The sequence below is a fragment of the Pelophylax lessonae genome, assembly GCF_965119305.1.
Source record: "Pelophylax lessonae genome assembly, chromosome: 11".
In the NCBI taxonomy this organism is placed as follows: Eukaryota; Metazoa; Chordata; class Amphibia; order Anura; family Ranidae; genus Pelophylax; species Pelophylax lessonae.
The window spans coordinates 171,846,950-171,873,207 of NC_138778.1; the positions used below are offsets into that span (position 1 = coordinate 171,846,950).

A 26,258-nucleotide genomic window follows, 5' to 3' on the forward strand; every position below is an offset into this window, starting at 1 on the left:
CAGCCAAAGGACATTGAAAGAAAATCGCCAAGGCCGAATCTGGCCCTTGATGATATCCGAGGCCAGGCGCTGCTCAACACCTCGGTGGAGGAAAACCAAACTCTGAGTCACCGAAAAAAGGAGCGGGGGTGAACCCCAAGAGATTCAAGCCCGCAAAGTTCACTCTTCAAAACGCAATAGTAAATCTTCCAAGAAGTAGATTTACAAGCTTGCAGCAGCCTGGGAATCACCGATTCAGACAACCCTCTATCCTTCAGCACCAGGCTTCCGACAGCCAAGCTGTTAAGCCAGCGCCTATAAGGCAAGATGGAAGATTGGCCCTTGGCCAACAGATCTCCTTTAAGAGGCAGTCTCCAAGGAGCATCAGTGACCAACCGTATCAGATCTGCGTACCAAGATCGGCGAGGCCAGTCTGGTGCCACTAGAATGGCCGTAATCCCTCCTGCCTCTAACATACGCAGGAATCTTGGCAGAAGTTCTAGAAGATTAAAAAACGTATAATAGACGATACTGGCCCCAAAGGAGCCACCAATACACCTGTGGTGTTAGCCAGAGGATCCCAAGACCTAGCTACGAACCTCTGTACTGTCCAGTTGAGACGAGACGACCCAGTGACTGTTTAGAGGGACTGAAGGGGAACCCAGGGGTCCGACGATCCCAGTGAGGGGCCCGCGAGGGGGGACACTACATACCACACCATGGAACCGGCTGGGCACCACTCCTGGCAAACCACCGCAATATCTTGGAATGGGGGGGGGGGGGGGGGGTACCGCGAGCCAGAGGCACGCTGCAACTCAGGTCGTGACCAGGGCTATGCGTCCTCACGAGGCGTTTACCTCATCGGCGAGCCTCTCTCCAGTGAGACTATGTCGCGACCAACCTAGCGCAGAGCTATGCTCAGGTGGCGCTCGCTGGCCAGACTGGGAAGACAGTAAGGATCCAGGCTATCCAGTCCGTCACCCAATCGGGCAGTTGATTGTAGTTCTCACAGGAACAGAAAATAAAGGAAAAAATGCTAGGACCAGAGATCCCAGTAAGGAACTAGATCCTTACTCCCGACTAGGCAGAAAAAAAACTTAAGACCTATAGCAGGAAGTGGGATTATACCTCCTGGGACTGTCCTATAGGCGTAGCCAAACTTTATCCAGTCTAGTGTCCTACTCCTGTAGGGGGCAGCATAAACACAAGGGTCAAGAAGATGTGGAGCTGTGTCCGTCAATTAACGAAAGAGAATTCCCCCCCCCCCCCCCCCCCCCCAAATGGTCAGTTCTCTTTATAGTGCAAAGAAAGAAAAAAAAAAACCCAGCGGTGATCAAATACCACCAAAAGAAAGCTCCATTTAGGAGAAAAATAATGAAAAAAAAATGTTGGGTTCAGTATTGCATGACCGGGCAATTGTCAGTTAAAGTAATGCAGTGCCGTATCACAAAAAACAGCCAGGTCATGAAGGGGGGTAAATCCGTTAATATGTTCTTTTGATTTAAATGTTTTAAGAATTTTTTTTTCCAGTTATTGCTCCACTTTAACGTATAACAAAGCTGCTAAACTCGATCTTAGTGTGGAAGCTTCGAAAACCCTGTTAAAGAGCATCAATGCAGCTTATGAAGGCATCTCTGGCATTCAACACGTCTGGGAGTGTCCAAAACCTATGTCACCCACTGTTCACCATCATTGCTTCCTCTGACTCTTACATCAGTGCTGAGAGCTGTGGCGACGTGGTACTCAGAGAAAAGAAAAAATAACCGTGTGCATACATACACATGGAAGGTCTGCTTATGCTTAAGAGCGTCTGGTGCATGCATGTGCCCTTTAAGTTTATGTAAAAGCAATATTAAAAGAAAAAAAAAAAAAAAAAACACGTCCTACATCTCTAATACATGCACATTTGCCATGTTTTATCCTTGAAAAAACTCTGTACAAGCAGAAAAACACCCGTATGATCTGCCAGAAATGCACTCAGCTACTAAGCCCTGTTTTGAGTTGACAACACACAGCAATTTTGTGGACTAAGTGGTGTCAACCCTGCCTAGCTGTGTTGCTAAAATACTCAAAGCCACCCCCCTTTCCTATTCTTCACAAATACTAATTGTTATATAGTCCCAAAATAAGAACTAATTAGGTTCTGTGAAATGCCACAGGAAAGCTCTGAATTTCTGACAGGATCAATGGATATTTTTAGGCACCTATACAGATAACAAAAAGCTTTCAATGGTGTGTGTGCTTTATGCATATATTTATACCATACTAAGGGAGAGGGAAATCTCACCAGTGTGTGTTTTCATGTGTTCATCAAAGTACTGCTTCATGTTGAAGTCCTTTCCGCACCACTGACACATAAACTGCTTGTGACCGATATGAATGCTCATGTGTGAACGCAGCTGATACTTGTACTGGAAACGCTCATCACAGTTCTGAGGATAGAAATGCACAGAAAATATTAGGTCAGTTAAAGTTTTGTTAAAATTGTTTTTTTCTGCAACACAATGAGGAACAGCATAGATTTTTTTGAAAGGCAAGTCAAACTGTATTGCTTTCAGTCATAGGGGGGAGCCTGGTGAGATGCCACCTGGCAGTATTCTAAAACTGAGTATTTTAGTAGTATGGTTCCCCCCCCCCCCCCCCCCGCCTGCCACACCTCAAGTGTCTCCTTTGGACAATCACTTTCCCCGGTACAAAAAGGATGTTCCTACCCGTTTCCGTCTGAATATAATATAAAACATATCCAAACAGGGAAAATAAATTACGCCATCAGATCTGATGGTTATAATGATTGTAGATCAAGAATATGCACTTTTTATGAAATACACAGGTTTTTAAACTGATCTCGTATCTACTTTTTTTTTTTTTGTAGACATAAGTGTTTATTGCTCACATTTTGCACACTGCCATTTCGGAACTATAGATACATTAGACATTCTGTGTCTGAACATGCTCTGCAAAGGGCTCTTGATGTTTATAATTACTGAATGTTCTGTTGGCAGAGCAACGCTGCCATCTCCAACTTGTCTCTGAAAGTACAAGGTCTAGGCCCATCATCCTTATCCTTGCTTTAATGAAAAGAACGGTTAAACTAGAAAACATATCAAGGTCTACTGACACACTCGCAAAATCACCTGACTTTGCAGGCAATACCTTACGGCGTACTGTGTAGATATAACTATCACAATATGTCTGATAGTTATTACTTGCACAGTATACAGTAAAACAATTTTCACAGTAAATAAATCAATTCTTGCTATGACATGCCTGTGACCCGTCCAACAAAATATAATCCTTTCTAGTTTTCAATGTTGCTGCAAATGTGTATTGGATGAACTTTCCCGAGGTAATAATACTTTCACTCTCTCCTAGCTCACGCAGGGCTATGGGTTGCCATCACAGAGTTCATTGGCTCAATGCGGTCACCTGATCTGTGACTCCCAGGAGGTGTGGTGCTGGGAATTTCCTTAGGTTTCCATGGGTTAACAGAGTAAGCATGTGCATGATGCTAGGGATGTTGCTTTCCCCTAAATGACCAATGTGCAGGTCGGTTCTAAATCTCACCACACGCTACAATCTGACTGTACAATCTCCTCTAGTTCTACCTACAACTATGCAGTGCAACAGTCTGCCTGAATGATTGGATAGTTTACATAGAACCTCCTAGAACAAAAATGAGATAAATCCGATGTTGACTGTACAAAGATTGTATGGTCTGACTAATGCTTACATGTAACATCCTGAGACAATACTGGCATTAAAGTTTAATGACATTGATAACTGCCCTCTGGCTGCAGCCTTGTGTACATCTGTGGTATGTGAGGAGCTCAGTGACCCCTCATGTCCTGATTTTGAGCACTTATTCTACATACTGTGTACAAGTCACCAGATGACACTGTTTTTCCACCAAAAGTCATCAACAATGTAGCCATGGTAAAAGAATTCTGTTCAGAGTTCACATTCAGGCAATGATTGTGAATCGCACTGTCCCTTCAATGGACATGCATCTACTACTAACAGAAAGGTGTCAGCTGATATCTCACCTCACATCTGAATGGCTTCTCCCCCGAGTGCTGTAGAGAGTGCACCTTCAGTGACATACTCCTCTTGAACGACTTCCCGCATGTCTCACAAGTAAACGGCATGTCCTTTGTGTGAGCTGTAGAACAAGCAATCACAGAAAAACAAAGTTACAGACCTGCTACATAAGCAATTAATTCAGGAAGACTTTGTAAGTTAAAAAAACAGTAACCAAGGCCAAATATCTAACTAAAGTTTTTTTTATAAGTTTTTATTTATTGCTTTTACCCAAATATCTAACTAAAGTTGGCCATACATGGATCTGGATTACATGTACAGGGGGGGTATGGGGGGGCCCTCCCTGCTATGCTACTGTACTCTGACAACTAGGACTCCCCTGCCTTCAGAAAAAACTGATCAGTGCTGCAGCCAACTGGCTGCAGCACTGATCTAATGAAAATTTTCCAACAAGCCTGTTCATGAGAAGTCAATCAATAGATTATCTTCTCACGAAAGGGAATGACCATAGATAGATCGAAATTCATCCATGCTGAACCTACGGAATTTCACCCTCCTTCTGTATTGAAATTGTACTGTCCCCCTTTATAATGTAAAGCACTGTGTAAACTGATGGTGCTATATAAATCTGTATAATGATAACATAAGCGATCCACCTATGGCCAGAATAAGACCTGCAGCTCTACTACAATATGCATTTTGAGAAAATCTAAAAAAAACGGGTTGTTTGCTGTATGGAATACACCACCAAATAATTCATGATAAGGGAAAAGCATATTTATGTTCCATCAAAGCTGAGAGCTTAGATCTGCAGTATTATCTCAGAGTAAAATGTTTATTCCAACAATCTGATCTTTTAGGGAATACGAAAGGGAGCCACACACCACTGGATTCCTGGGGTAAAGAATACTACTGTGGTTCACTGTAGCTGACTGCCTGGGTATCACCCTGTGGTTGCTAAGAAGTGCCTAAAGGGGAATTCCAGGTATGGTATTTTATACATAATTAGCTTGGACCAGTGTAGCTATGTATATACCAAACCTGGCCAATCACTGAAGTAGATACTGCTACTCCAGGCATCTCCACTAGCTTAGGGGGTCCCTACTGAGAAGCTGCCATGCTGCACACAGGTAGCCAGTTTCTCTGCAGGGACACCATCAGAAAATGCTTTACATGAAAGCATGTCATTCTCTGATTGGATAAGGTGGAGAAATAGGAGGGTGATGTCACTACTTTTCAAAAATGCACTGCACTAGATTACAGGCTACTGTGGAACCATTCCATCCAGTGCAAGCAAACGCACTGAGCTTGTGATCGGAGTTTGGGGTGAATACAATGACACCCACCGATTGTACACCCATTGTGTTTGAACTTCTCCCACACCGCATTCTGGTGTAAAATGAGCCCTTAATGTTTATACGTGGTCTACTTAATAGGAAAACAGGCTGTGTATAGAAGTATTAACCAATCAACAGCTATAAAAAGCAGGCATCTAGACATTACATGCCCTAATTTCATAGACCCTGCAGGTGCCCTGGGAGCCACCCATAGCTGACCTCTCCCTGTTTTGAAGAGGGGATATCCTCAAAACTCCACAGGAAGTGGAATGAGTACCTTTTTTCCTACGTTTTAACCTTGCACGAAAAATGCAGGAAAAGGTTTCCCTTTAAATCCTTTGTGGCTTTTTACACCACTGTACTGTGGGGGCAGTGCATTCTGAAAAGTCCTGAATGCTGCATCTTTAGTGCAGTTTTGAAAACCGCACCAAAAACGCAGCTTCCCATTGCAATGAATAGCAATCGCGGGAAAAAGCACCTGCTTTTTTTGGTGCATTTTTGAATCACATGTCCATTTTTCATGCCCAAAAACACACCAGAAATACAAAGGAAACGCATCTGAAACACAGCAAAGTTGCCGTAAAATGCACATGCTGCAGAGCAGTGTGAAAGGGACCTTAGAGAGAAGAAGACCATCATTAGGAGGTACCAATACTTTTTTATGGGTGATTGCACATATTTTGGATGACGTTCTCAGATAATGTGAGAACTCTTTCGGATTTTCTGGGAAATACTACATGTTGGGTGTTGGCATTCTTTTAGAATACATACAACTATCAATACTATCTGTGAAATATCTCCATCTAGTGGTTGAAAAGAAAAATGCAAGACCTGTATTTTTTTCTTAAAGAGCTTGTAAACCCCAACAATAAACATCTCTTATTTGGGTTCCTTTTGGTCTGGTAAATATACATTTGAAAGCTTTTTGTTATATCTGTTTGCTAAATTTAAAAACACACACATTGATCTTGCTGGAAATCCTGTTGGCCAATAACCTCCTGCTTGTGCTCTGCTCTTATCAATTAATTGCCAGAGAACTAAAGAACCAAGTTCCTCTGAGTTATGGACAATCAGAGGAGGATGGGGGTTGCGTAGTCCTAGTTGGTTTCTGGTGTCCTGATACAGAAGGGAAGTAAATAATTTAAGGACTTTACCTAGGTTTACAAGACCTTATAATACGGTCATCTAATCAAGCTGCGTGATGGTAAAAATCCCATGTAAGGAATGGAGTGAGCCGTGTGAATAAAACCCCACTATCAGTTTAAAAGTCGCTTACGTTGAAAGTATACGGGCATGAATGTCAGGCATTCAAGTCAGCTGCATGACTACAATTCCTCATTTCCATCCACTTGCTACCTGTCTTCGGGGTTTATGGGCAATCTCAGGGCATAGCAGATTGAAGGCCTAAGGAGAGTCATATTTACAATCATATTATGGTACAAGTCACATAGACCCTGCTCAGCCCACACATTTGTGGTGAAAGACCAGAGGTCAAACCTGGCCTGCAGGTCAATTTCCTTTTCTCAGACTGCCTTTGAGGAGATTAAATACAAATACAAGTGGTGGCTTGGGCAGTCTGCTCAGAGGCTTCACCGCAATGCTGGAATAAGTGAAAAAGGTCTGCTGTTCCCATATTTACCTTATAGTTGAACTCCTGCTAACATTTCAAGATCTCTAAATGTCCTACTCACTAATTCAACTTTATATGTTTGCCAGCAACCTCTGTGCGCACAGGTCTATAAGCCCTCTCCTGGAAGAACTATAGTAATGGTACTATAGGAAAAAACCCTGTAAAGCTTTTACATCCTTAGCTACCGCCTCCCAATTCTTCCTGCTGATTAAACAACGAAGAAGCAGCATACTAAGGAGGTCATCCCTGTCCTCTCCCTTCCTGCACACGTTTGGTTAAAGATCTCGTACACACTTGTCCAATGCAGCAATGCACACTAAAATATACAAAGCCACAACGCATGGCAGAACCCTCACTCGATTTGCAGTGCTATTTTTTGGTAAAGTGGAGTCCCCCCACCTTTCCAAAAAGTCAGCAGCTATAGTAGGTGTAGGGCGCTGTCGGCACCCCAGCTGATATTTCCATCGGTCGTCGCGTGCTGCCGCCACTATTGCTGGTAAGAGAAACCGCCTGTGGGGCTGCGCATGAGCGAAGCGCGCTGCGCTCTCCTACTGGCTCGCAGCAGGGGAAGGAGGAGAGGGTAAAACGGTGACATACCTCACCACGGCGAGGTCCAATGGATTTAGAGACAGGGTACCTGTCAAAAACAGGTACCCCCCCCCCCCCCCCCCATAAAGCAATGAGACTTTGCTTCTCCAGTGCAAAGCAAGATTCGGCAAAGTTTGGTCTATTGAAGGAGCAATGCATTGCTGTTCTGACCTTCAAGGGAATACCATTGTAGAAACACGAGTGGGGGGTTATCGCCCTCTTTAGCGATTCTGTTGCCAGGGAATGCTTGCTAGTGTAACACAGGCCAAAGGCTGACAGGACTGTTCAGAGCTAAACGAGTTCTGCTTGGCTCAAAATACTTTCCTGGCCAAGAGCTGCTGCAAAGAAAGTACAATTGACAGCTCTATGAAAAATTATATTCACTGCCTTAATATGAATACTAAACTAGATCAAATATTAAAAATATGGGACAGGAGATTAGCTTTAAAATAAGATCTTATTTACATATACAGTAAAGCCCCGCTCCATCGCGGTTCAGTTTTTTGCGGTCCCGGTATATCGCGTTTTTTTTTGTAATGTTATTTTACTATATAAATCATTAAAGATTAAATATTTTTGTGTTTTTCATAGCTCTTGCTCTGTCTCTAAGTATCTTTTATGTGTTTAAATGAGTTTCTATTGTTTTAAAAGTGTGTTTAAAGACCTTAAAATGCTTTTACACGTACAGTGACAGTAAAAAAAAAAATAAACACGCCTACAATGCATTTTAATAGGGTTTTTCTATTTCGCGGATTTTCACTTTTCGCGGCTGGGTCCGGAACGTAACCCCCGCAATGGAGGGGGGTTTACTGTATATATAATTTTTTTTTTTTTTATTATATTTTTATGTTTTAGGTTATATCTATAATAATTTTTACATATATTGATAAACTTTATTTTTTTTTAAAGACTATACAAATTCCAGATCTCCCGGCACTGCGGCTATCTGCTCACAAGGTTTTACCCATTTCAACCATTTTCTGGAGCTGAAAGTGAGCAGGCAGCATTACTTGTCATACGTGGCAGGGAAGGTCAGACCACTTACCGACCAGATGTTTTCGGACATGGGCCATTGTGTAGAATTTCTTCTCACAGATCTCACAAGAAAACTTCTTTTCGGCATAGCCATGGACGATCTTTATATGCTCGTGGAGGGACCAGAGCTTCTTAAAGGTCTTGTTGCATGTGATACACTGTAGATAAAAGCAGAGGAATCAGCCTTTCCATGTTCAAAGTCAGGAAACATGCAGCAAATACCGCGATACACCAACCACAAAGCATTAGAAAAATGTTTTAAAACAAAACAGCACCTTGTTTGCGGCTGCAAGGAGTCTTGCGGTTGCAGAAGTTATAAACTTGATTAACACCTTATTAATAATTTCATCAAATGCAAGCATAATCATTCGTACTTTGTATTTTTGAGTGTTCACACTAATGCTATAGGATCTTATATGGACAACTCACTAAACTGGAACACTAACCAAAGATTATATTCTTTTATTTTTTATTTTTTTACAAAACCAAGAGTTAAAACTTTAACGTGCGTTTCCCTTGAGAAAATTCCCCCCTTAGGGTCCTTTCACAAGGGCCGACGGTCCATATGTCCGTTTTTCATCCCATCCGTTTGCAGATGAAAAAAGGAAATAATGCATGTCAATAGGATTGCGGATGTCAGCAGATGACCATCCGCTGACATCTGATTTGCGTCCTTTACAATCAGTTCCGTTTTTTGGAACCCTATTTTTCTTCAGTTTAAAAAACGGAACGGACGCAAAAACGATGTCAGCGGTGTCATCCGCAATCCCTTTGACATACATTATCTCCGTTTATCATCGGCAAATGGATGGGATGATAAACGGACTTACGGAACAGACACTCCAAAGTGTCATCCGTGTCTGTTTAATAAGAAAAAAAAAGTGCCAGAGCGAAGGAAAATACGGACCGCCCAGTGTAAAAGGACCCTTACTTTCCATGTGGTCACAGAAACAGGAAGGGAGGAGAGACTCACAAAAGGGTACACAGACAATAAAAGACCTTACAGACTTCCAAGACATTCCTCTATCAAAATCAAATGAACAGGTTTTTGATGGAATTTCACTTTCAATTAATTCAAATTTAAGGATAATTGTTGGGGAATTTGGTAATATAAAATATCCATTAAAACTTTAGGAAAGAAGTCATTAATTTGAACTGTACAAATGGCTGTTTCTTAGTTTGTATTGTTTTAGAAACATAAACCTGTTTAAAACAACTTCTTTAGAACATTTTCTATCAGTAGCATTGTTGATGCACTGAAAATTATCGGCCGAAAATAGCATTTTTAGTGTTGTAAAATGCAACACGGGTCAGTTTTTCATGCATTCTTGTTACCATTTCAATGTATTTCAATAGGGAGGTGTGTTTTTTTTTCAACTGAGCAAATATGCACCAAAAATGCAGCAAGCAGGATTTTTACCACCACTTGAAAAGGTGCTGATAATGGCCGACAAAATCATATTGATTTAAATTCATGATATTAATTTCAAGTCGAACATATTACAAATATTTATAGAAATTATATATATATATATATATATATATATATATATATATATATATATATATATATATATATATATATATATATATATATATATATATATATATATATATATATATATATTTTGTAAAAACTGTAAATTTCAGTTTTGGGCAAGTGCATCCTGAATTCCCGGTTTCAGCATTTAAATTTTCATTTCGGTGCACCACTAAGTAACTTAGTTGCACATTCATCCGTGTGTTTTAGTTACTTTTAGCTTTCCATTTCATACTTTTTTCACGACAAGATGGCCTCAGTCTTAAAGGTTGAATAATGCAAAATGTCGCCCAACCTGGAAGACTGGGGGGGGGGGGGGGGGGGGGGTAATCCTGTGAGTACGGCCCACGCTAATGGGTTATCACAAATGAATGGGTGCTCAAAGCCAATTTCTGATCAACACCCCGTTGAAGAAAGGCCAGACTGAGCCACAGAAAAGGAGCGAGGATGGACTCCTCGAACCTCACACCAGGAAATGTAAGCCTTCCACATCCGATGATCAAGCTTTCGAGATGTAGATTTCCTCACCTTCACCGAGCCAGACAATACCCTGTCCTTCAGCACTTGGCTCTCAACAGCCAGGCCATCAAAGCCAGTGACTGTAAAAGAGGATGGAAGATCGGCCCCTGAGACAACAGATCATCGCTGAGAGGAAGACTCCTGGGGACGCCAGCGACCAGTTGCACCAGGTCGGTGTACCAAGACTGGCGATGCCAGTCCGGAGCCACCAGAATAACCGGAATCCCTTCGGCCTCTATCCCGTGTAGAAGTCGCAGGGGGAAGCTGGATCAGAGGAAAGGCGTAAGTCAGATAGTACCGACTGCATGGAGCTACCAGAGCGGCCGTGTTATCTGCCAGAGGATCTGGCGACCTCGACCTGGCCACGAATCCCGGCATTTTTCTGTTGAGCCGAGACGCCAAAGGATCTACCTGGGGGGTGCCCGACCGCAGACAAATCTGATAAAACACATCCAGGTGAAGGGACTATTCCCCCTGATCCAATGCCTGATGACTGAGGGAATCTGCCAGGGCCTCTAACACATTCTTTGTGCCTCCCTGGTGATTTACATAAGCCACGGCGTTGTCCGACTGAATCTGCACCAGGAGCCCCCGGAGCTGCTTCGTACAATGATCCAGGCAAAGCCTGATCGCTTGAAGTTCCAAGACATTGATGAGCAATCTGGACTCTTCCAACATCCAACAGCCCTGGGCCGAGTTCAGCCCCAGGACCCCTCCCCACCCTGACAGGCTGGCATCTGTCGTGACCACTGTCGAGTACAAGGGGAGAAAGGACTTGCCCTGTAGTGAGGTTGGGGAGCGCAGCCACCAGACCAGGGAACGCTTTGTCGTCCGACTCAGAAAATCCACATTGTCCAGCGACTTGGGAGACTTGTCCCATTTGACCAGAATCTCCTTTTGAAGCAGTCTCGTGTAGAACTATGCAAATCGGGACTGCCTCCAAGGTGGACACCATCAAGGCCCAACACTCGCCTGAAATCCTGAAGGGACGACCACTTATGGGCTAGCAACAATTGAATCTTAGAATGCAACTACTGCAACTTTTCCAGAAGGAGAAACACTCCGAATCCAGGGTCAGGGCCAGATAATAAAATCTCCTGGTCGGAACCAGGGCAGACTTGCTAAAATTCAGAAGCCACCAGATCTCCCACAAAGTCTGGAGAGTAATTTCCTCAACGGAGACTCTGCTCGCAAGAAGAGGTCATCCAGGTACCACAGCATAGCAATCCCCACACTGATGCAACACCAAGACCGGGGCCAACACTTTCGTGAAGAACTGAGGAGTGGAGGCTGGACCAAAGGGTAATGCCACAAACTGATAGTGCTCCTTTCTCAGAGGCAAGTGGAAGAAACGCTGATGCGGGGTGCAAATTGGAATGTGCAGGTAGGCATCTTTGAATTTACCAGCGTCTTTTTGTGCAGCGCAGCAGCTATGGAGAAATCATCTGCACTGTCTGACGGGTCAGGGAAACGTGGACTAAGACCCCCCCCAGGGTGGTCCCATCCGCAGCGACCAAAGCAGATGCAGGATCTGATGAGACAGGAGAGGGTGTGGGGGGCATTTGCTTAGCCAACACCATCCTTATCCCACACAGGGGGGGGCAGCTGACTCAAGCCCTTCACAGGGGGCGCCGGCTGAGGCCTGCAAAAGGGTGGCTACTGACAGGACCCTGCAAGCGGGTTCCCCATGGTCGCCCTTCCAAGGAAGCCCGCAGAGGAGGTGGCAATCGATCCCCCCGCCACTGATGTGGGAAGACCTGAGACAGGCTACCACCACAGTGCCACTAGGAAAGGTGGATGCCCTCCAGTATCATGGCAGCTAAACCTGCCTAGGACCTTGTTCCCCCCCCCCCCCCCCCCAGAGCCACTCTACCAGAAGGTGGTGGCCTAGCAGGCTGCAGCCTAAATTTTACCACAGATACCAGGCCACCCGCCTCCCAGCTGTCCCAAGGGGACACAAAAAAGGCCACCAATCCATAGCAGGCCCACCTAGGGCAACAGTAGGACAGTGCGACCTCAGGTACCAAGGCCAGGGGCACCCACAGCCTGGGCATCAGCCACCACCCCCCATAAGCATGGGCAGACAAGCCAGCTCAATGCCACCCAGGGAGAGGGAGGAGAAAGGGGTGGTAGAGAACAACGGAAGGACCGACCACCCCATGGAATAACCACACCGCATTCAGTGAAGCCCTTACTTAACGATCCAGAGAAGTGTGCGGGTAACACTCCCAAGAAAGGAACTTCTTTACCACCGAAGTGGGAAAGCTGTCGGCCGGAAGGAAGGCTGCGTCTCAGGCCGAGACCCGTTGCAAGTCTGCGACCCTGCGAGATGTTTAACTTGTGAGCAAGCCCCCGTCCAGTGGGGCTATGTCGCGGCTAACCGAGCCCCACTATATGCGCCCATAAGACACGGAGCTGTGACTTGGCCTCGCCACCCACATTCTCCTCATTGGCTCACTGGCTGTGATTAACAGGCTCCTGCTCCTGTGTTTTAGCCCAGTGTTTCTCAACCTTTTTTCAGTCAAGGCACCCTTTAAAAATTAAGGACAATCTAGAGGCAACCTTTTAAAATTAAGGACAATATCGAGGCACCCTTTAAAAATTAAGGACAATCTCGAGGCACCCTTTAAAAATTATGTACAGTTTCGAGGCACCCTTATTCTAATAGTTTTACATAATGCAGCAACATCCACACGTTCAAGTAGGACACCCACCATTTAAGGTGATTTATTCTTCCAAAGCAAATACATATTTATAAACTGGTTCTGACTAGTGTTCCTATGTTTTTCTTCTTCTTCTGCTTGACTCAGTGTATTTTAAAGGCAGCCTTCATCCACATGCCGTCTTGTATACAATTTATGGGCAATTTTTTGGCATTTTTCCAAGGCACACCTGAAGAAACCTCAAGGCACCCCGGTTAAAAAAGGCTGTTTTAGCCCATAAAGAGAGACCCGTGACAGCTTAGGCGCACATTGCTGAATCAAGATGGGGCTCAGGTGAGAATTGGGGGGGGGGCAGCACACTGTGACTAGACTGCATGAAGGTAAGAAAAAACCTTCAGCTTTTACAACCACTTTAAATGGCATTTATTTGGTAAATCTGACCTTACCTACGGTAAAATTTTAGATTTCTCACCACTTTCTTCCCTAGTGACAATGGTGACCAGGGCAAAGAAGTTGAAGAATCCCCTCAGCAGGGCAACAATCCCCCCCCCAAAAAAAGTTTATAGTAGAATGTCTACGCTTGTTAACATGCAACATTCAAATAGAGAAAAGTCTGAAATGGATTGAAAGAAACAAAAGGAAGTGTTCCCAGCCCCTGAATCTAAATAAATCTGCTGGTTGCTAAGGCCGGCCATACACGGTTCGAATCTTGGCCTGTTCTTGCTGAACCAGCTGAGATTCGGTCAACTTGCGTACAACCAGCCTGTCGGATTCTCTTGCAATTAATCACAGTCTTCTCCCGGTGGGGACAGATTCCCCCACCGGGAGCAGACAAATTGCTTGGAAGGAAAGATTCCCCTGTCTGCATTGTCTTTGTTGATGGGGAAATCGTGTGAATTTCTTTCCTGCAACATTTTGTTGCAGGAAAGATATTCGTACCATGTATGGCCAGACTTAGGGTAATGTCCTTTTTAATAGGGTATTTGTAATTTTAGTCTTTATGACACATTACTGAGATATACACATACACCGCTGTTTCAAGAAACAAATATGCAAAAACTTCAGCGAAATTGGGGCCCAAGATATTTGCATTAGAAATCTAATTTTCACACCCCACATGTACACATCAGTTGCACTTTATCTGGAATAGACAGAATGACCTTGTGGATGACTCCAGCTGTCAGATAAAATCATTTCATTTGACGATCTACTTTGCTACCAGCATATTACAATACGGTTTGCTGATAAGGCAAACCGGAGGAAGGGCTCTCAAAGGTTTCTGCAATTTGATATTACCATAGATTTATGTTCTTTGCAAACCAATCCAAATATAATCAGCCTTCCTCGTAGGTCCATCAGGAAAGTAGTTCAACTGCAGAGTTTTTTTTTTTTTCATCAAAGGTTAACCTCTTCTAATCCCCATGTAAAATGTCAACAGGGCTGTAAATGTGTCTCTGAACAATAAACACACAGCAAATATAGGCATTAATGTTCATGGAAGGCCAAATGCTTGTAGAACTAAAGCTCTGACCTAAGAGGTAGTGGAGAACAAGAGGCAGCTCATTTCCCGTCTCAGACATACACCTGGAAGTAATAGGAGAGGATCTAACCTGATGGCAACCCCGCCTATGACAGCCATCACCACAACAAGTATTCCTTTTGGGAGATTTTGGCTCTACTGTTCTTCCACCGACAGCTATAAAATATGGTAGTGAAGGTGGATATGCACAAGCTGAGCTCAGACTTCATTTACACTTGTGGTTGGAAGGTAAAAACATAAGGGGTTGAGCCCTTAGAACTAAACACTCAATTAACATTAGCGATTTTTTTATTTTTGAACACATATACCCCTAGCACTTGGTAAATAGACAAGAAGATCCATTACATTTATAGTTTTTACCTTTTTTTTTTCCCTTTTACATTTCTTTAGTTGCTTCCTGGTTTATGGCCTAGGCCAAAATGATGTCATGCATCATTTGGAGGAAGGGCTGTCGCAAAGCACACCCTCCTGCCTGCATGCCTGAGCTAAAGTCAGATGGATTCCAGGAAGTAAATGTTACATAAACCATCTGCCCTTGCTCAAGATGGCTGTTTTTCAAAGTGATTTTACAACAAAAAGCATGGATAGATGGGGAGTTTGGTTTGAATAGTAAAAATAAATGAAATCGCGTTTACAGTTTATGATGCTCAGATAAAGCTCAGCTCTGCTTAAAGCTGCAAAGGCAGTGGATGGGGATGTGCACATGCTGCAGGTGCGATGCATTGCAGCAAATATTATACCCTATAGTCACAATCTATTCAAATGAATGGGGTGCCTGCAATGCCATTGGTGTGGGTTAAAACCGGTGGTGAGGAGACATCATGCCTCCTCACTGCCTGTCAAGCACCCTCTGAAAAGTCAATAATAGCAGACTGCTCTTCAGTGGGCAGCAAATATAAACGAGCCTTTATTACTTTGATTTTCTGCACTGGTTTCAACCGCCACCTAGAGAGGGAGAAAAGGTAAACCCCCTATAAAGGGAAGTTAAACAAAAAATAAATGCTATCCAAAATTAGGATAAATGTATTTTTATTTTAAAAATGAACAGTAAGGCCCCTTTGACACGGGCTTTCCCATCAGGTCCGCCTGTCAGTTTTTTCAGGCTGACCTGATTGGATGCTCCGTGTACCTTTATGGGGCAGCGGATGTCTGCAGTGACATGTCCCCTGACACCCACTGCTCTCCGATACGATGTGCTCCAAGGAATCCAGACAGATGGAAACCCTATTTTCCGATCGTCTGGAGGATCAGATGAAAACTGACAGGCAGTCTGTTTTCATCCGATCTCCTATAGGAGAGCGGGGATCTGACCGGTCCGTCTCAGCACAGTGAGCAGAGATCGAGCTGTCACCTACCTGCTCAGTGGAGATCCGCGGATCGATCCCCGCTGAGTCCACCAGGTGGAAAGCCCATGTGAGAGGACCCTAAGGCTCCATTCACAAGCTCAAAGCTACAAAACGCTCAACAAATAAAATTCCATGCATTTAAATGGTGACCAGTCACATAAATGTGCAACTTGTACCTTGATGATGCAACAGCTACATTGAGGTACAAATATGGAAATGTCTGAAAATGTGCAAATTGAGCATTTATGTGCATTTTTTTCTGGTATTTTTCAGCCTTCTCTTTAAGCCTGTAGGAACAAGGAACTGGTCTCCCAAGAACCCCCCCCCCCCCTGCTTTCCATGGTTTGGAACAAACATTCCTGAGGTTTAACCAGTTCCGGATCGCCTGCTGCATATATACTGTGGCAGGGCAGCCCAGCTGCGCGAAATCACGTACATGATTTTGGGTAAGGGATGTCGGGGGCGCATGCGCTGGAGCGCCGGTCCGGCTGTGATTGGATACAGCGGGAGCCAATCAGCAGGTACGGCGGCAACAATAGCTGCCAGGAACCGCCGATCTTTCGGCGAAATTACAGAACAGCTGCTCTCAAAAAAAATCAGGTCTGGGTTTAAGTGCATTGGAGGCCTATTTAAAATAATGGGCTGCCAAACCCACATAATGCCCATGCAGTAAAACACGACAAAAGTGTTAAGAAGCCCTTAGGCTGGGTTCATATATATACAAATTGGATGCGGTTTAAAACGCATCCTCCAATTCACATGACACGTGAATGTGACCGTCTCTCCGAGCTGGTTCACACATGTCCGCGGTGCGGTTCCAAAAAGGGTCCTGTGCGTTTCTGGGTCCTGCTTAGGTGCGAACTCAGGCAAAAATCTGCACCTGAATCGGAGAACAGGAACGCACTAGACCGTAGACTGCAAACCACATCTGCACATATGTGAACCCGGCCTTAATCAAAGCTTGAATCGCAGTTCTCTTTACCTCAATAAATCGTACTGAGCCTTATTCACCTGAAATAAATGAAAAAAGAGGAAATCAAACTTGAGAGCCACCTGCTGGCTGGAAAGAGGACTTCATTCAATTATAAATACACCCCGCAATGGAGGGGGGTTTACTGTATTTAGTTTTTTTTCTGTCTTAACTATATAAAGAAAAAAATGATGCACAAGAAAAGATGGCAAATTTCCTTTAAAAGAATATTTACAGAGCTCCTATGGTCATGGAAAGTCTCCTGTCTACCTACAATAGATGTTTAATTTTGAAACAGTTCAGTAGTCTTGCACACAAGCGTCTAATTAGCAGGATCCCTCTGGAACAGTTTAATAGGCCATGTCTGCCATGCAACTCTCTCTGGGATTATGAAGTTACATAAATATATATTCTCCACAGAGCTTAAGAAAAATGCTAGCACACTCCAACCACAAGCTCAGGAAAACTTTATTGTTGATTAGCAACAAATTCACAGAATGCATTTAATCACTTCCCACCCAAGGACATACCCGTACGTCCTTGGTTTTCAGTGGGTATACCGGGATGGTGGGTGCACCTACAGGCATCATCCCGGTATCATTGTTCTCAGTCAGGGATCCCCTTTCAGGCAGAAGTGATCCGAGTGCCTAATTAGCCACTAAATCACTTCTGTGGTTGGCAGAAGGGGGTCCCACCCCCCTCCCAGGCTCTCTGGTACTATCGCGGCAGCAGGGAGTGATGTGGCCGGCGGCGATGGCTGCCTGGGACAGAGAGAGGAAGTGGTGCTCCCCCTATCTCTGTAGCCCTGGAAACTGGACAAGTATTCGCCACTTCTGGTTGCACCCCTTTATTTACCGGGCCACCAGCAGCCAGAGAAGCAGCCCATCAGACTGACGGGGGGGGCCAGAGGAGAGATTTGGGGTCTAACAGACCCCAAATCTCTCCATAAAGAGGACCTGTCATGTCCCATAGTATCACAAGGGATGACGTTCATCCCTTGTGATGGCAATAAACTTTGTACAAAAAAAAAATATATATGTTTTTTGTATAAAATAAATGAAAAAATTTAAAGCGCCCCAGTCTCAACGTGCTTACCCGCAAATGCGAACGCATACGTTCCTCCCGCACGCATATGTAAACGGTGATCGCCCCACATGTGAGGTATTGTCACGAACATCAGAGTATGAGCAATAATTCTAGCACCAGATCGTCTGTGCAACTTTAAACTGGTAACCTGTAAAAGGAGTTTAAAGTGCCGCCTATGGAGAATTTTAAGCACTGTAGTTTACCCCATTCCATAGTCAGAGAAAATTTTCAAGCGTGACATTTTAGATATCCATTTACTCGTAACATCTTTCACATTATACAAAATAATTGGGCTAGCTTTACTGTTTTGTTTATTCATGAAAGTGTTGTTTTTCCCCCGAAAAAACTGTTTGAAAAACAACTGCACAAATACCGTGTGACATAAAAATTTGCAACACAGCATTTTATTCTATGGGGTCTTTGCTAAAGAAAACATAAATAAATAAGGCTGTGGGGGTGGGGGGTTGCTGGGAGCAGCTGGCTCAGGCTCTGAGTGGTGCAGCAGAGATGCTGAGCCAGCTGCCAGTCAGGCATCTGGGTGAGTCCTGGCAATGTCAGAAACCCTACAGAGCCTGTATTGGCTCTGTCAGACGTCAGCCAACAGGGGGTTTTAGCCCGCTTTTGGGTGAATCTGGGTCATAAGAGTGCAGACCTAAGTGCACTCCAGTGACCCACAGGAGAAATATGGCCAAATCTGGCCATAGTTCTTTAAAAGCAGGTTCAAGCACTCTGTTTACTCTTCAGCTGCTGCGACCCTTAAAAGCCCAGAGAATTGTACAACAGATTGCCCATGACTACATTACAGGCTCAGTGCCAATATACTATATATATAATATAATGTAATATACATAAATGAGCACTGCCTGCCCCCCAAAGGTTTACAATTGGCACATTGTACTCCAAGAAGGAACCTCTGGCATCCTAGAGGGCACTTCTGCTTGTTAAAGTAAATTCCTATATTAAATGTGCAAATATTTGAATTTTGGCATTCACAATAAAACCAATTTATTGAAGGACACAGGATGTCTTTAACCTTCGGGTTATACTGCTGCCTATAAAAATATTGAACACTGTCAGTAATAATTAAAAAAAAAATGAAAAAAAAAAAAAAAAAAAAAAAAAAACTGTAGGGAAGTATAGTCCCTATGGAAGAAAGGGGGGGGGGGGGGTGTCTGGTAATGACAAATTTGATGGAAGTGGAAAATTGGACCAGAGTTGGATATTCAGATCTTTGAGATCCAAGAAGAGTATATTAGAGAAATATAAGACCTAAATCGCAAGAGGAAGGTGATGCAGCACCAAGCAGCCTGGAGAGGATAAAAGGAAAAGGAAGAAGAGATGCAGCAAGTATCCATTGTGAACATTGGTGGTGAGATATCGGTGCCTCAGATCAGGAAGAGAACCAAGAACTTTAATGTGTTGACATTCATTCTAAATGGCAGCCCAATGCCCCTTGCCAACAAACGTGTGCAGTGCATAACTCTGCATGCTAACCCATTGCGGTGCGTTGTATTGATCCAAGTTACAGAAAACAATACATGGTGCCATTTTGGTGTATTAGGCAGCTTATTTAAATAAACGGCTTCCTAAACACAATATAAGATAACGTGTGTCCTAATGAGAAAGTGCAAAAGCTGTGCAATGTTGTAAAAGGAGCTTCTGGCATAAAGCAACCCATGGCAAGAACTACTTGGTAGAGATGCAGCAAAATGTGGGCAGCCGAAACATATCGGGCGAAAATGGCTTTTTTCGGTATTTTGCCAATAAGAGAAAGGCCTCACGCACACTGGACATTTTTACAGCGGCTGTTTTTGGCGACTTTTTTCTGAGGCCAGTAAACACCCTAGCATGTTGTCCTGTGTCTATACACACATAGGCTGTTAGCAGTTTTTGGCAGCGGCGTTTTCTGGCTGGAAAAAAGCCCACAGAACTAGTGTGTTTTAGGAGGCGTTTTTTAAACTCTGATAAAAGCTAAAACACCTATAAAAAAAAAAACATGTCCATTTGGCTTTTAGCAACATTTTTGAGCCATAGGCTTTTGTGGAGTATAGTTTTGCTAAAAAAAAAAAAAAAAAAAAAAAAAAAAAAAAAAAAAAGAAAAACGCTATTGCAAATAAAGCTGAAAAATCTTCTACAGCTACAGCTTTCTACTTACTTTTTCATAACGTCCAGTGTGCATGAGGCCAAAGGGTGCCGGTTAAGGTGCTGAAAACACACGATTTTTGCTGCGTTTTTACCACAACTTAATGTGCTTTATGGTTTTCTTTTCAAAGGTCAGGTAACTAAAAAAAACACTATAAAAACGTAACCCCCGGTGCGTTTTTGATAAGTTCTTGCTACGTTTTCAATGCATTTCAACTGGGAGTTGCAGGTTTTTTTGTTTTTTTTTTTAATTGACCAAAAATGCAACAAGCAAAATTTTTTAACACCACAATGAGAGACATACATAGAATTTAAAGGGATACATTTTTCTTGAGCTTTTCTTGGGCTAAAGGTGCCAACAGCAGCCAACAAACCCATAGCTATTTTAATTCATGATATTAAAGAGTTTAATATAATAAAAATATCAATATAAAAATATATGCTTTTTTTTTTAAACTGTTATTTTTAGTTTTTGGCCAAGTGTATTCTGCATTTTCAGTTTCAGCACCAAAATTTCCATTTGGTGCACCTCTACTTAGAAAGTATGGCCATTTATTAAGAGGTAAATTTGAAGCAAATGCTTAAAAAAAAAAAAATCAAGCCAGCAAAAAAATGAATATGAAGATATGTCACCCAGAAATAGAATATATCTAAATGTCAAACCGTAGAGTTGAAGGGGTAGTCATAACTGTTTCCTTAGTTCGCAAAAACAACAACAGGCGTTCTCTTCTCCTGCCTCAGTTCAAGGCTTTAGGCTCCGTTCACATGTCAGCGTTTGGATCGCGGGCAGAACCGCCGCTGTTCCGCCTGCGATCCGGAGATTTATTGCAAATCGCGGGACGCCTAGCGTTGCCCGTTGATTTGCAATAGCCCCCCAAACGCCGAGCGATGTTGCCGCGATTTCCGCCTGCCGAATCGCGGCAATATCGCGCAAACAAAATCGCGGGACGCAATACGCTCCAAAGAAGCTCTTGTACTTCTTTGGAGCGTATTGCGTCCCGCGATTTTGTTTGCGCGATGTTGCCGCGATTCGGCAGGCGGAAATCGCGGCAACATCGCTTGGCGTTTGGGGGGCTATTGCAAATCAACGGGCAACGCTAGGCGTCCCGCGATTTGCAATAATCTCCGGATCGCGGGCGGAACCGTGGCAGTTCTGCCCGCGATCCAAACGCTGACATGTGAATGCAGCCTAACAGTTACTCATAAATCTACTATAATGACAAATATGTTGTCAGAATAACAACAAAGATCACTAAAGCCCCGTACACACGTACGGATCGTCGTCATACAAACGTTCGTCTTTTCTCCCCGGGATGTCGGTGTCTGTTGAAAAGTGCAAAGACAGCACAAGGACAGCACAAGAATTTTGTCTGCAGACTTCAGCTGACTGCAGAAGTGATGTCATGTAATGGTTAACTTTCCCTGTGTTTTTTATTTTCTGAGCATGCCCAGTCTTGCAAATCTGCGGTCTGTCGGCTGATTTCTGTACTGACAGGCGAACAATCGTCCGTTCTGGTGTCCGCAGACAAAAATTTTCATGTTTGCAAGAAAGACTCTTGTCCGCGGATTGTGCGCAGACAGCTGTCGGAGGCACCATACTAACACGCATACAATCGGCAGATCTTTCGTCCGCCGACGTTTGTATGACGACGATCCGTACGTGTGTACGGGGCTTTAGAGTCCATTCACACTGCCGCAACTTGTGTGCCCTCAAGTCACCCCAAGCCGCTTGACATGACATAAAAGCAATGTTAATCAATGAGAGCCGTCTTAATTGGCACTACTCCGACTTCTGAAAAGGGTCCTGTACTACTTTGAGGCGACTTGTATCCGACTTGTCCCATAGACTTCAATGGGAGTCCCCTTCTTATCTTATTTGAAGCGACTTGTGATCCGACTTTCCATTAAAATGGTCCTGAACCAGAAAAAAAGATAATTTTTCTTATTTTTAGTAGCACAGGCATATGGCTCCCCTCCACCTAGGCGTTTTTGTTGCAGGCATTTATCGGGCATTTTTTGGGCGCCCAAAAAAATGCCTGCAACATAAACGCCCAGGTGGAGCGGAGCCATATGCCTGTGCTACTAAAAATAAGAAAAATTATCTTTTTTTTCTGGTTCTGGACATGCTACAGAGCTGAAACTTCACAGGTACACTTTTTAGACCCCCCAGACAGTAAATCCAAAGAAATCTCATTTTTTATTTTCAATACTTTTTTCAATAATTGGCTCTCTATCAAAAACGACAATTTCCAAGAACTTTTTTTTTTGTAATTGAGCATGACCCAGAACCATCATATTCTCATTGGCCAAATACAAAGTCGTACAAAGTTGTCTATCATACAAGTCGCGCTGAATACACGCAAAGTCGGGCTGAAAGTCGCACTAACAAGTCGCCCCTTATGAGGCGACTTAGAGGTCGCGGCAGTGAAAACCGACTCTAAAGGATTTTACTTGATAGTTTTCCCTCCTTTCACAAAACAGTCTTCCTTCAGCACATGGAGAAAAAAACACCTCTAAGGAAGCATCCAAACCCATCACTGAACACAATGCTTTATAGTATTTTTTAGAGGTAAATCATGAAACTTAAAGATGAACTGTAGGAGGATATCAATTACACAAATGAATGGAACTATGTATTATTACATCATAAAATTATTTTGTGTTTAAATACTTCCAGACCACCGATTTACTGCGGCAGGCTGACCCTCCTGCGCGAACTGACATAGGTCTACGTCAGTCACGCGCCTGCATCAGCGGCGCACTCCTGCCCCCACTCGTCAGCGGGGACACTAATGCACAGGGCAGGGGGTACCGATTGCCGCCTGGCAGCCGCGATCGCTCCCCGCTGAGAGAGAAGAACAATCAGCTGCTGTAAACACAGCTGACCGTTCTTTCTGGAATGATCACAAAGTGCCGGTGATCCTTCTATATAGGATCACAGGTCTCTATGATCATTTCACAAGCCCTGCCCCCATACAGTTAGAATCAATCCTCTAGGCTCACATTTAATCCCTTCCCTGCTAGTGTCATTATTACAGTAACAGTGCATATTTTTAGCATCGATTACTGTAGTAATGTCCCCCAAAAGTGTACAAAATGTCAGTTAGGAGTCCGATCTGTCCACCGCAATGTCGTAGTCCCACAAAAAAAAAAAAAAAAAAAACATACAATAAAAATTACTTCATCTTTCCTGTAGTTAGTAAACGCTATACCTTTTGCGAAAACCAATTAAAATACGCTTTTTTGGATTTTTTTTTTTACCAAAAATATGTAGCAGAATACAAATTGGCCTAAACTGATAGAAAAAGATAGGGAATGTTTTAAAGCAGAAAGTAAAAAAGTTTTTTTTTTTTCCAAAATTGTCGCTTTTTTGTTTATAGCGCAAAATCTAAAAAGCGCAGAGGTGATCAAAAACCACCAAAAGAAAGCTCTATTTGTGGGGAAAAAAGACATTAATTATATTTGGGTACAGAGTCGCACAATTGTGCACTTTTTCGTTAAAGTAACCCAGTGCCGAATCGCAAAAAAAATGGCCTGGTCATAAAGGGGGTAAAACCTTCCGGAGCTGAAGTGGTTAACAGGACATACGGGTGACTTTGAAAGGTAAGGCAAGGTTCATTATAACAATGTAAAAATTAAGATTCTGGCTTGCCCATTCCTGACTGCTTCTCAAAAAGACAAGTTGAGAAAAACTGCATAAAAAGGCAAAGAGAATGATTACCTAAAAATCATCAAATGAAGTCTGATGGGTTACTATATGAAATACATCTGCTATCTCGTAACTAGGGATCGACCGATTATCGGCAATGTCGATATACCGGGGGGCGATCTGCACTTTCCCCGATATATCGGAATCGGCCCCTGATATTTCAGGAAAGTGCTGTACTAGAGTGATGCCTGCAGCTAGAGGCATCACCCCGGTACCGGCGTCCATAGCCGAAGGTCGGCTGTCCTGTAATGACAACCGATGCGGCTGAGAAGCCGCTTGGCTGTCATTACAAGGAGCGGGAGGGGACGTTACCCCCACCCTCCCTCCCGCTGCCTTCCACGGCTCGCCCGGGTCAACCCGGACAACCAGCCTATACGGCCGCCGAAAAGAAAACCCGATCAAAGCCGCATTCGGCTCTGATCGGGTCTCTATGTAAAAAAACCCCGAAGTGATGTCATGACATCACTTCAGGGTACTCGGCGGCAAATTCAAAAAAAATGTGAGCATTCAAAAGAGCCAAACTTGGCCGTTTTGAATGCAGAGAAGGGGTTTCGGGTCTTTTAAACCCCCAGATGCCTCCACAATAGCACCTGTGGAAAAAAAAAATTTTTTTTTTAAAAGTCCGAAAATATCAGTCAATACCGATATCCGATGACCAAAATATCGATAACGGCACTAAAAAAACAATGTCGGTCGATCACTACTCGTAACTAGCTATCCCAGCTGCTGTAGCCAAGGACAAGACAGCAAAGAGGTGAGGTCTGTAAGGGCTCTTTCACACGGGCGGTCCGATCGGATCCTCCATGCAGCTCTATGGGGCAGCGGATGTCAGCGGAGACACCTCCGCTGACCCCCGCTGCCATCCGTATCCGATCCTGTCCGTGAAATCTGGACGGATGGAAACCCTATTTTTCCATCCGTTCAGTAATCGGATCGGATCTGATGAGAGCGGACAAGCGGTCCGCTCTCATCCGATCCCCCATAGAGGGCAGCGGGGGCTCAGACACCTCCCTCTCCGCTCTGCAAGCGGAGACTGAGCTGTCATCCGCCCGGCTCAGCGGGGATCGCGGATCGATCCCCGCTGAGCAACACGGATCCGCCTACGGAGCGAACCGTGTGAAAGAGCCCTTAAAGTGGTTGTAAATCCTCATATATACCATGTATAGGGACTGGCCTCAGGTATTGCACAAAGATTAAACAAATCCTCCTACATACGGTAAACCTCGTTATCTGCAGACTTCTCTTCATCCAGGATTTATAATGCCTGTCTGAGATAACAACCTGGAAGCCCCCCTGAGCGGGGCTGGGGTGATACAAGAAAACTTTTTGCGGCGGACAGGTAGGCGGGTCCCCCCCGGTGCTGTCTCTCTGGCCGCTTCTGAGAGTACCTGACTCCCTTGTAGCTTCAGCCTCCTGACTTCAGCTATGGCTCCTCTTTTTGGACGGTGTATCCCCGCTGGAGGAAACACCAGAACTGAGGCAGCCAGCTGGAGGGAGGCTTAAATCCAATGAATTGGGGCGGTGTTTCCTAAGAAGGGAGGAGCCAGGTTCTCTCAGAAGTGCCTGTCCTGAAAGACGATAAGGGAAAAGGGGACGGAAAGCTGAGATTGCACTCTGCAGAGCTCAGTGAAAACAGAGCTGAGGATGTCAATCAGCTGGAGGTCCCTCCCCTGTCACCATTTTACTCTTGGTGTCAGGAAAACGTGTCATAACAGAAAAATCAGGCAGCAGACAGAAATGACAGTGCCCTGGATTGAGACAAGTACATACTATAGAGGGATAGGCTTTGTTCATATTTCACGTCTAAGGTTTAGAAGTACTTATGAAAAAAGTACTTGTCGTTTACAAGCAAAAATTAGAGATGCACCGAAATTTCGGCCGCTGAAACTTATTGGCCAAAAATAGGGTTCTCAACATTGCGCATGCGATTTTGACACTATTTTGCCTTGCTTATAGTATGCGACTCAAAAAAAGCATCAAAAGGGCAACATGGTTGCCTTTTTGATGCATCTTGCTGTGTTTTCAATGCATTTCAATGGGGAGGTGCGTTTTTGGGTGCAGTTTGCCAAATATGCACCAAAAATGCAGCAGGCAGGATTTTTACCACCATTTCAAAAAGGTGCTGATAACGGCCGA

The 26,258-nt window shown here is 43.9% G+C and overlaps 1 protein-coding gene across 1 annotated transcript in view; it reads right to left on the reverse strand.

The window, feature by feature from the left end:
• The window catches only part of ZNF652 (zinc finger protein 652), a 100,232-nt gene that overhangs the window by 18,071 nt on the left and 55,903 nt on the right, over nt 1-26,258 (reverse strand). Inside the window, exons 3-5 of the mRNA XM_082271418.1 lie at nt 8,618-8,765; nt 4,023-4,138; nt 2,267-2,411 (exon numbers count right to left, since the gene is read on the reverse strand). Coding sequence (XP_082127544.1) covers nt 2,267-2,411; nt 4,023-4,138; nt 8,618-8,765 — 409 coding nt within the window. The remainder of the gene's footprint in view (nt 1-2,266; nt 2,412-4,022; nt 4,139-8,617; nt 8,766-26,258) is intronic.